General features: G+C 43.2%; 1 protein-coding gene across 2 annotated transcripts in view; it reads left to right on the top strand.

Annotated features, from left to right (window-relative positions):
* GLIPR2 (GLI pathogenesis related 2) overlaps positions 1-12,060 on the top strand; it is a 22,664-nt gene extending 10,604 nt beyond the window's left edge. For both annotated transcript variants that reach the window (XM_060282151.1, XM_060282150.1), the window contains exons 2-5: positions 1,256-1,364; positions 2,716-2,819; positions 5,835-5,912; positions 7,911-12,060. In XM_060282151.1, the coding sequence (XP_060138134.1) occupies positions 1,256-1,364; positions 2,716-2,819; positions 5,835-5,912; positions 7,911-8,071 (452 nt within the window). In that variant the 3' untranslated portion in view covers positions 8,072-12,060. The remainder of the gene's footprint in view (positions 1-1,255; positions 1,365-2,715; positions 2,820-5,834; positions 5,913-7,910) is intronic.

The raw sequence follows: 12,060 nt of genomic DNA, 5'->3' as shown, positions 1-12,060 counted from the left end.
GGTTCTTGTGGTGGAGGTGGGGTTTGTGGGTGTGGTGCGTTGTTGTGGCTAATCCCTGTGACTGCCCCCACGTGTCCCGATCCATGATCTATTCTGTTTGTCCTCCCCCCCCCCGTGACTGGTGTATCTCATGACGTTTTGAAGGATGGTATTTATTTTTGTCTTGTGGTTATTTGGGGGGGGGGTTTGGGGGGTAGTGGTGCTAAATTTTAAAGTGAAAACCCCTTGCCGTGCCCCCAAGTGCGTTGCTGTGGGTTATCCTCCTCCCCCCGGGCCTAGTGGGGGCCTGGCAGGGGCCTACATAAAACAAAGGCCGTGCTGCGACCTGCGATCCGGGCACTTGCCCTCTCTCCCCCCCCCCGGGCCTAGTGGGGGCTTAGCAGCCTGGCAGGGCCTAGGGGTCTGATAATGGACGCCTTGGTGGTTTCAGTTGCTTGGTTGATGATGTCATTATTTGGTTTGTGGGTATGGCGTAGATTTCGCAGGAAGGGAGGGGGTGTAGGAGGAGGAGCTGAGGGAATAACGCCACTTGAGGGCGCTCTTTGACTTGGTGGAAAACCAGGTTTATACCTGCCCAGGTGTGAGATTTGAGGGATTTTCTTTCCCAACAACGCTCAGGGACTGGCCTGGATCATTGTGTCAAAATTTCAGGACAATTGGTCAAGCGGTTACGGAGAAAAGTGGAACACGCACTTTCACGATTTTTACATTTATATATATACCGTATAGATTATTTGCTATTGTGGGCTGTTTTGTGCTCAGCTTGCTTGCTGGAAATGTGGCATACAAAAGTAAAAGATGAGCATGAAAAAAGATAGATGTGCACCCTTAATTCTTACTGTATATTGTTAATTTTAGATATGAAAAAATTAAAATTTTATGCTTACAAATTGGCTTTTTTGCGTTGGTTGTTGAAGATGAGCTAAGGAGGTTATGGTTATAAGACAGAAACTCTGATAACAGGTCAAAAGCTTTGAATGCCACAGATTACATGTATATTATAGTTCCTTTCTTCTTGTCTTTCTCTGCAATGCCATATATCATAATGCCTCTCCTCTCGCCAGTGCTTGTGCAACTAAGTGATCTCAGGTGCAGCTGTTTTAAAACAAGCCATCTGATGAGTTGGTTAAACTCAATTTTTTTCTTATTTTGTAGACTTTCAAGTGTACGAGCAAGGTAATATTTTAGCCCTTGCTTTGGGCCTGAAGCAGAGACTGGAATTGTTTTGAATTTCTAATGCTTTATACCGTTTTAGCTTCCAAGCAATTTGCGGAAGAGGTCTTAAAAGCCCACAATGACTACAGGAAGAAGCATGGTGTTCCCTCACTAAAACTCTGCAAGAAGTTAAACAGGGAAGCACAGCAGTGAGTACAACTACTTCTTTGTTAATTGAAGAGTTTATCGGTACTTTTTATTTGATTCTTGGTTTGTTGATACTCAAATCCTCATGCATTTATTTCTCTGAACACAAAAAAGGACTTTTTTCCCCCACTGCCAGGATCAGCATAATTGTCTTCTCCAGTGGTGCCATATTTAGGAAGAAGAAGCCGGCACACCGCAAAATCTCTAGTCATTTCTATAAGCATTGGTTGAAAGGAAGAAAAAACCCTAAATGTTGTTAATGTCAATGGCTGGCACTACGAAAGAATACTAGAGCTAAGGAACATCAGCAGAATTACATGGTGCATGTAGTATAGCTCTAATGGTCTTAGGTATTGCCAGCGATGCATTTCCTCGACCACTTCACACAGTTGGTAGGGCTCATAGGACGAGATGCTTCTCTGTTCAAAAAGACCACCCAGAATAGACACAATAGCTCCTAGCATGTCTGAGAAAAGGGGCCTTGCCTCGCTTTATCCCCCATGTGCTAGTTTTCCGGGCTGTATTAAATTTATATAATCTCTCAAGCATTCTGATGCTCACCCTGTCTCTAAAAACTAAACAGTTGGTATCATGTTCCTGCTGAGGAAAAGATATTAACTGGCTGGTTTGAAGAGGATCACATAATGGTGCTGGCTTGGCTACTGCCAGAACTCCTTCATGGGGACCTGTGGGCACTTGGAGGCACACTATGAGGCAGGGAGCATTGCGTTCCATTGCGCTATCAACATTCCAAGCGTATTCTAGGGCTTGGTCATCCTTGGAAGCCTTTAGGTCTCACGGCAGGGCTGCCTCACACTCTCCTCCTTCTTGGGAGGAGAAGGTTCTGAAATACCTCATATCCCTTAAGGAACGGGGATTAGCTGCAAAAACCACAGCTTTGCATGTAGCTGTGCTCACATTCTTCAGCAAACTCCTGCAACTTCCAGACCTCTGTGACTACTTCCATGTATGGAAACTGCTGGAAGGCTGGTGCAGAAGTTCTTAATCCGAGGTACCACTGTAATCTTCATTTAGAACAGGGGTCACCAACCTATGGCCCGGGGGCCGGATAATGCCCGAAGGACTCGTTTATCCGGCCTGCGGCGACCGCTGCCCACTGCCCACTCTTACCGGTGCGGTGTGGCACGGGGACCCACTTCCGGGTCGGAGGAGCACTGGAAATAGCTTGTGTGCATGCTTATGGGTGTGTGCTCCCCTGCCCTCTGGTCTGCCGCACAGTTGTCGCTGGAGACACTGGCCTGAGGCAAGGAAAGCTTGGAGACCCCTGATTTAGAACAACCTTTGCCAGCCTGGCACCCATTTTGCTTCAGATCTTTCCTTTTTTATATCTAGGTATTCAGAAGCACTTGCTAGCACCAGAATCCTCAAACACAGTCCTGAATCCAGTAGCGGGAAGTGTGGGGAAAACCTCGCGTGGGCTTCGTATGATCAGTCAGGTAAGATAAGTACACAGGAAAGACTTGTTAACATTGCAGTGCTCAAACGTTTTCCTCCCAAAACTTGTAAGGACTGCAATCTAAGCAACGCATATGTGATAAAAGACCATTGAAAGCATTTTTATATTTGTCAGTCTAACAGTGCCATACTTATGCATGTTCAAGTGGGCAATGTCCCTCTTGATTCAGTGGGACTTGCTCCTAAATGAGCACAGGATTGCAGCAAGAAGTTTAAGAGAAACATTATTAATTTTCAATGGGTGGAATTGGTTGTAAGCTTTGACTAGGTATCCCAGTGCCACCTTTGGTACTCTTGTTCGTTCAAGGCTCATTGAACTTAGGCAGAGAGCTGGTGTGGTATTGTGTCGATAAAAGGCTTACACCTACAACAGAGAGCGAGCCAGGCTCAAACCCTCACTCACCCCTGAAACTTGCTAGTTGGATGTGAGCCAGCTACTATTTTTTCAGTTATTTATTACTTTTGTATCCCACCTTTCCTCTAAAAAGCTTGCGACTCCATATCCAGGGGACTCAGCTACGTTGGCAGAGAAAAGGTGTCTTATATGCATTGTATATGCATTATAACACACTGACACCAGGTGGGGCTGTAGAGTTCCCTTTTTGCCAACCTGATTTCTCATACAATGGTACCTGGGTTCTTAAACTTAATCGGTTCAGGAAGTCTGTTCCAAAACCAAAGCGCACTTTCCCATAGAAAGTAATGCAAAACGGATTAATCCATTCCAGACTTTTAAAAACAACCCCTAAAAAAGCAATTTAACATGAATTTGACTTTCTAAAAAGACCATTGATCCAAAAAATGAAAGCAATAATCAATGTTCTGTACTATAAAAAAGATAGTATTGTAGATCAGTGTTTCTCAACCAGTGTGCCTCCAGATGTTTTGGGACTACAACTCCCACCATTCCTGACCACTGGTCTTGCTAGCTAGGGATGATGGGAGTTGTAGTCCCAAAACATCTGGAGGCACACTGGTTGAGAAACACTGTTGTAAGATGGTATTTGACACCGGTTAAATTAGCTAAAATAATTGTGATAATAAGTGTTGGAGATGTAAAGAAGAGGTAGGATCCTTCTACCACATGTGGTGGACTTGCCCCAAGATAAAGGGCTTCTGGGAAATGATTTACAATGAGTTGAAGAAAGTATTGAAAAATACATTCTTGAAAAAACCAGAAGCCTTTTTACTTGGTATAGTCGGGGATGAAATCCCAAGAAAAGATGTAAATTTCTTTATGTATGCCACCACGGCAGCAAGGATTCTAATTGCAAAATACTGGAAGAGAAATGAATTGCCCACTGTAGAAGAATGGCAAATGAAGATGATGGACTTTATGGAACTTGCTGAACTGACAGGAAGACTCCGGGACCAAGCAGATGAGACGACGGAGGAAGAATGGAAGAAATTTAAATTATATCTAGGGAAAGATTTTAGAACATAAGAGACTGAGTACTTATGGGAATAATTCAGTGTTAAGGCATTAGGGAAAATCAAAAATAAACAAAATAAAAGGGCAATTGAGTAAAATTCTAATGGACTGAGGCAAAAAGAGAAGTAATAAATAATAGGATGATTAATATTTGCAATGGTTAAGAAACTGCTAAAGAAGATTTGATGAAGGAAATCAGTAAGAAGGGACTTGGGGAAGTACGAGAAACAATGGTTGTAAGAGTGGAATTAAGTTGATATTTGTTGAAATACTTTTTCCACCTTTTATTGTATTGTATAGTATGGTTGGTTTCTTTTTCCTGTTATTTGTGGTTTCTTTTTTCTTTTTTAATTTCTATTTTATGTGTGATGTTTGATGTGTATAAAAAATCAATAAAAATTAATGGAAAAAAAAGAGAAACACTGTTGTAGATGATAAAAATTAAAATTAATTTTTTTCTTACCTGCATTGATGATGGTCATTGTTTGGATGGGGGCTTTTATCCATTTCCGCAGGCACACAATCAATCAATCAATCAATCAATCAATCATAAAACGAAAAACAAGCCACAGTCACAAAAACGAAAAGCCACACAAACAAACACAAAAATAGCAAAAAAGCACCAAATATCACCTCAGAACACTGCAATCAGAAATGGAAGGCTTTAATTACGATGGGGGGCGGGACTTAAATTTGCTGCTCAAGGGTAAAACGGGATGGGGAAAAAATCTTTATTACGATGGGGGGGGGAATTAAATTTTCTGCGCAAGTGTAAAAGGAGAGGGAAAAGCCTTGATTACCATGCGGGGGACTCAAATGAGCTGTGCAACAGTGAAAATGGAAGCTCAGGAGCACGTTCGGCTTCCAAGGCAAAGTTCAAAAACCGGAATACCTACTTCGGGGTTTGCAGCGTTCGGGTTCCGAGTTGTTCGGGAACTAAGCTGTTAGAAAACTGAGGTAGCACTGTACAAAGTTTACAACGCGTTTAACTGAAACACTTCTTCTTTCATGTGTCTAGAGCCAGCCCAGAAATGTTATGGCCCAAGGGTAAGGTAGGGTGTAAATCAATGGAAAAGAGGCAGAACCTAACTACCGGTACTGAATCCAGTATGTTTAAAGTTATTTAACTGCATTAAATATTAAAACATTTGAATTTTATAAAATTGAAAATGTGCTTAGTGCTTGATTTTACACTCATCAGCCAAAACATTTCTAAATTTATTTCTCTCAAAATACACATTTTACATATTTTGATACATTTTTTTGAGAAGAAAACTGCATCAGGACATTTGGTAACTGCAAAAGACATACTTATGTAGTCAAAAGTTTGCTTTCTCTTTACATTTTAAATTCAGCTACTTTTGCTGTTGGTCAGAATGGTGTAGGATACTCTTTTTTCCTAAAACTTTGGGTTTTTTACTAACTTGATTCCAGCTTGGTTAGAATGAATTTTGAGAGCCCAGAGCTGCTTTGTCTTGGAGAAAAAAAGAACAGAGTACCAGTATTTTCACAGAGTTCACCCCATCAATTGCAATTCAACAGCATCTTTTCATTTATTTTGCAGGTTGTGAAGTAGCTGACAGATGGTATAACGAAATAAAAAGTTATAACTTTCAGAGTCCGGGATTTTCCTCTGGGACAGGTGAGTATGGGCTTGCCATTGCTTATTTACAGTTAGCCAGGGCTGGCCCACCTTGGGCAGCAGGATCCACAGGAGCAGCAGTTGCAGACTCAAAGGAATGCATCGCCCACTGCTGTTGCTGCAGCGGCGGCAATGATTGCTGTAGGACACGCCTTGGAGGTCGCAGCTGCCCCCTCCTTAGCACCCCCCCCCATGGCATGGCATGGCCTCTCAGTGAATAGGAGGCAATGCTGGTCTCCTCCCACCCCTAGCAAGGAAATGGTGGGGGCTGCCCACCTGGGCTCCACACCCACCCAGTGTGATTCAGAGAGTATGGTTACCAGATTTTTTTTCAATGAATCTGGGGACACTTTTTATTTTTATTTCTTTGAAGCTGAGTAGCAACAGGGACTCAGTAGTGGGGATGGTGAGGCAAAAGATCCTGGGCCCCAGCACACATGCATATTGTATAAAGGTGCAAAGCCCTTCTTTCGCACCCTGTGAAACATAAATGCACAGTTTTTTTTTTAAAAAAACTAGGCAATGGCACGCTGCCCACCCGTGACTCCCAAGCCTTCCCCAATCTCTTGCCCCCTTCCTCCTTTGTTTTGACAGATCGGGGGAGGCTTGGGAGTCGTGGTCAGGCAGCCGTTGCCCAGGTTTTTTTTAAAAAAAACTCTGCGTATTTATGTTTCACAGGGTGCGAAAGAAGGGCTTAGCACCTTGCCCAGCAGAGAAACCACGCGCCTTGTGCCCCTCCTGGGCAACGGCTGCCTGCCCGCGACTCCCGAGCCTCCCCCGATCTGTCAAAACAAAGGCGGAAAGGGGCAGAAGATCTGTACCACCGGATGTCCCCGGTTCCCCTTCGGCAGTGGCTGGCTCCGGGCTGCTGAGGCTGCCTCTGCCAAGTTTCCTGGGGATAGATTTGCAAATCTGGGGACATTCCAGGGACGGAATTTGTCCGAGGACAGATTTGCAAATCCGGAGACTGTCCCTGTAAACCGGGGATGTCTGGTAACCCTATCATAGAGTGGACCTCTCTCGCCCCCACCTCAACTGCTGGGTGAGGTTGAATTGATTTCCCCCCTTCACTCGCCCATTTGTCCCTGGTGCAGGGGAGCCATTCTGTGGTTCGCCTCAGGTGTCAAAATGTTTTTGGCCGGCCCTGCAGATAACATAAAGGACACTTCTAGTTTCTCACAATATCTCAGAAATTAAGCTTTTATATAAACATATCCTTCCGACTGAATAGAGGGTGGGGAGGTGGAAGCATGCTGTTCAAAATTCAGCAAGAAACAGGCGCTGGGTAACCAAGTGTGTGGAAGCTCAGGCTTAGTAATTTCTAAATCTTCCTTTCTAACACCATAATTTGAAAAAGCATTGATTCCAAAGACACATGGTTTCATTTTTCAGGAAATGGCAGAGATACCAGTTAGACGTTTTACTAACTGCATTGTGTTAACCTGTTGAGTACGGATGTGTTGCCATAGAAACAAATAACTAGGGATGCCTCGAGAGCAATAGGCCAGCGACTAGTCTGGGTTAGTCTCATCTGGCACTGGTCACTGGGAATTCTCAAGAGGACTGATATGCTGTCTTTTCTGAAACCAAAGCTATGACTTTGGGGGTTCTCCATGAAGCCTAATGGGGAGCACGATTTGTCGGAGTGTTGATGCTCTTCCTTTTAATGCTCAGCCTGTGTATATTTATAAATAAAAGCGTATATCACAAGAACACCACAGCCTCCAGTGAGCTTCATACCAAGGAACCTGAAACTGAGGTCAAACAAACAAGTTAACTAATTGGAGCACTCCCTAAAACTTTCAAATGTATCCTCAAAACAATTGTTCTTTTAAAAAGTTATGAGCAAGTTATTGAGCACAAAGGTTAATGTCTTTGAGTTAGGATGCTTGAATTTCCTTGAGCAATTTTTCTGAAACTTGAGTACTGTTCTTGCTCAGTCTTGCATGAGACTCTTGCTCAGAGCCTAATAGATTCTGTGTGGGATTTTTCTTTAAGGACACTTTACAGCCATGGTTTGGAAGAGCACCAAAAAGATGGGAGTTGGAAAGGCGGCTGCCAGCGACGGCTCCACATTTGTGGTGGCCCGATACGAGCCTGCTGGCAATATTGTAAACCCTGGTCACTACGAACAAAATGTCCTCCCGCCAAGGAAATAACGTCGCCAGGAGTCTGAGGGAAAGGACTGTTCAAGCGGCTAATGAAAAGCAAAACAGAGGATCGGATTAGTTTGGATAAGCAGGTTTATATTTGAGAATGGTTTTCAAACTTGCTGTAAGGAGCGGGGCTTGAATCACGAGAATCAATCCTGCCTACCAAAATGGACTTTTGTATGGAACCGGTGCCTAAAGGGCTGAGGAACCTCAGCAAGCCCAAAACGTAGAATGTGCAAAAATAATGCTTCAAATTCAAATAATGTTCAAATAATGGTTTTATATAGCTTTATAGTTGTCTAGCGTTCCTTTTTAAAATTACATTTGTGTGGTTTAAGTAAAATTCAGTTGTGATAACTTTTAAATGTTTTTTTAAAAAACAAGTTCAGATTGCAAATTGCGAAGTAAACAGTCTGATTTTGGCTATTTTATCAAAACAGTTGAGTTCCTTATGAATCCCATTCACATCCATAGTCCTTGCTTTTCTGCAGTACTTTATAATATTTTTGTATGCTCTTTGTAGATGTATCAGTGTTCTCTCTGTAGCCTTGATACACTCTGTATATAACATTTGTGTTCTTTGGCCAAGTGCATGTGTCGAAATTACAATGGTCTGTCAGATGATGGTAGCATTTGGGAGCACAGAAGATGAAAACTGAGCTCTGCAATGTACTGTATATTGAGCAAGGTTTGCCGTTGGGATGAAAGGTTTTCCAGTTAGTTGAAATTTGAAGTTAGTCCTAGATGTGTAGCTACTATTTGGATGAGTACTATTTGTTCAGTGAAATCTGGGGTGCCACATAGCAGCCTAAATCCGGGGCTATATACATGTTGCAGTGGAAGTGCAGAATTCAGCTTCTTGAGACTCCCACCAGAAAATAAAACCAAGCAGCACAGCTGCAAAAAGATGCGTAAAAGTGCATGGTCAAATGCCCACCAATATGTCAGAAGCCTGGTAGGTGATGTCAGTTCTTCCGTGGCTTACATAGGTTCTTGACCTCATTAGTAGCAAAACCAGAATAAATTATGCAAGATACCAAAAATACAGGTAAATTATGCAGAAAAGCGAACTCGTGCAAATAGAGCAACACTGCATAATTTATACTGGTTAAAGGATTACTCTTTTCTTAGTGCATAATTTAGATGCCTGGTTGCAGTTTTTTTAAAAAATAAAAAAGTTGGCACAATGTGTGCCTGTTGTATGTACAAGTTGACAATTTACATGATATGGTGTTGCTCACAGTAGTTTACATTTAAAAATACATACCATACCAGTGACTAGGGGAAGGCAGGCACTTTGGGATTATTCTGACATCATTAGAAATCATAATCTTTCTTTAACACCATCTCTCCCCCCACTTTAAGAAATACTGTAAACCTTCTATTCATCTGGTCTTTTAGAACAACATTCCTATTAGATATGTAACTGGTAACACATGACTTTATGCTGCAGTTCCAAGTGAGTGTAGGAAAGTACACATAGCTAAGCTTCCTGAGAAATTCAGTTTTCATTTTGTAAAGCAAGCTGCAAAAATTTGCCAAAAGCTCAGAGATCTGAGCAGGGCCTGAATGAGATTTTCTGTAGTCGGGGATGTCAGGTTCCAGTGTCATTTCCTTTCCCATGATTAGCAAGGGCAGCATAAATTATGAAAGATGGCAAAACGTGTAGAGTAAATTATGCAAAATAAGATCAATCATAAAATTTGCTCAATTTTTATAATTTATCACATCTCACAGGATTTTGTTTTCTTAGTACAGAACATGGATTGCCTGAATAATTTTGTGTGTGTGTGTGTGCAGAGTACACATAGTTCTGCACAGAAGACTTTCCCTTATACGATATTTGAAACCTAGCTGCTTAATTTTTGGTACATCTATATATCTGAAATAATACTGCCCAGTGCCAGCCACTGGCCAGACTGTAGATCTCAGCCAGTGCCGGATTTACATATAAGCTAAACAAGATATAGCTTAGGGCTCCACTCTCTTGCCCCCCCCCCAAACAAAAACCTGGATGTACATTTCCAAAATATAAGGTAAAAAATAAAACCTACATGCAGCAACAGTGTTGTGTTGTGTTGTGTAGGCTCCTATTTTGTTTTGTGCAAATGTCTTTAGATACCTACCGGTATTACAGTAGTTCCATAAATTACCATATAGCATATTTTCAACACAAAAAACAGCGACAATTTGTTGTTGACAAAGGACAGCTGGACATATAAAGGACCCCATTACCTTCAGCGGGGCAAGTCTCGAGATCGCTCCGGCGCCCCTGCCCTCGCAGGGCGCAGCATGGTTTCCGCGCGGCTTTGCCGGGAGTCTACCTAGAGCCGGCCCTGACCTTCAGTAGCTTAGGGCCTCATCAAACCTCAATCCAGCCCTAAGGGTGACCAAGAAAAAGAGAGGCAGTATCTCAGCTTCTCCCAGGGAAGCTGCCTGCCTCACCAACCAGCCCACAGCAGTTATAATTCGGCCGATGCCAGCATTCAGATGATGGTTCCCTGTTTGGAGTGGAGGAGAAGGGGTGAGACACCCTGGAAGAAGGGGACAGAGTGCAAGCCTCCACTGGGAGCTGCTGGATAAAGAACCGGGATGCACAGTGGGGAGAGAAGGGTTGGGTGAACCCAGAGGTTCCTGCCTAGGATTCTCATTTTGGCATGAGGCAGAGACCTGTGAGTTTAGACAAGTATTTTTTTGGGGGGGGGGGCGGTCCTGTGAACCCTGGGCAAAGAGCAAGTGGAAGGAGGAGAGAGCCAGGGATGCCTAGATGCTAAGCAACTGTCCCAATGGCAGTCTGCTCCTTACCTACCAGAAGAGGAGAGAAGAAAGATGAGCAGTGTGGCATCCGGAGGGGCAGGCAGAGGAGCCCATGTGGCCCCCCATCTCCCTTGAATACAAGCCCCAAATCACAAAGGCAGCTTGTAGGCCTCCTTGCTTTAGTTTCAGACTGTGGACACACTATACCTTAAAAGCAGATCCCCCCCCCCAAGAATTCTGGGCACTGTATTTCTCAGTTACAATTCCTGTTGTTGTTTAGTCGTGTCCGACTCTTCATGACCCCATGGACCAGCGCATGCCAGGCACTCCTGTCTTCCACTGCCTCCCACAGTTTGGTCAGACCCTCCATCTTTCCCAACATCAGGGTCTTTTCCAGGGAGTCTTCTCTTCTCATGATGTGGCCAAAGTGTTGGAGCCTCAGCTTCAGGATCTGTACGATTCCTAGCGACCCTTAAACTACAGTGCCCGGGGCAGAGGGGAGTCAAGTCCAATAAAGTAAGGCACCAGGCACTGTAATTTAAGGGGGATGGAATGTGCTTCAAATGCCTTTTAAAGGCATAGTCCATAGCCCCACGTTAACCAGAACGCACACCGCACCTGAGGGAAGTCCGAGGCCCACCCATGAGGCAAGGTGAGGCAACTGCTTCAGGCAGCAGGATCCAGTGGAGCAGCAGGGCCTAATGTCAATCTTTCTACCACTGCCAACCTTATCTCTCTACTTCCATGATCATAGCCTTACTAAAATGGTGTATATTCATGAATATTCAGCTTCTGTTTAAAAGAAATGGAACATGAAATCAGAAAGGTCATTGCCTTACATGGTCGCCACATGATATTAAATTAAGTTAGTGGTCCTGCCGTTTGTATTCCAACTCCATTAAATGTAACCCAATAATTCAATACAGCATAATTATTAATATTTGAAAATAAAAGTATTTTTCATATGAAGAGTTTGTGGCTGTTTTAAAACTAATCACCATCACCAGAGCCATAATTCAGAAGAGTGGCCCAACACACACACTGGATAGAGAAGCAATAAACGTTGAGACACCATAAAGGAGGTGATAACACATCTGTAAATCCTTTGGTTCGTCAGCTTGTAATTTTGTATAACAACTGCGCTTATACAGAGATTATCTTACAGAAGAACGAAATACAAGAAGAGGAAACTGCCACATCACGAAAAAGGGGGTGGGAGTAATAAAGGGTGAGAAGAA

Source organism: Zootoca vivipara, chromosome 13 (genome assembly GCF_963506605.1).
Source record: "Zootoca vivipara chromosome 13, rZooViv1.1, whole genome shotgun sequence".
Taxonomy (NCBI): domain Eukaryota; kingdom Metazoa; phylum Chordata; class Lepidosauria; order Squamata; family Lacertidae; genus Zootoca; species Zootoca vivipara.
Note: the sequence above shows the minus strand (reverse complement) of the source record. Positions and strands in the feature narration are given on the sequence as shown.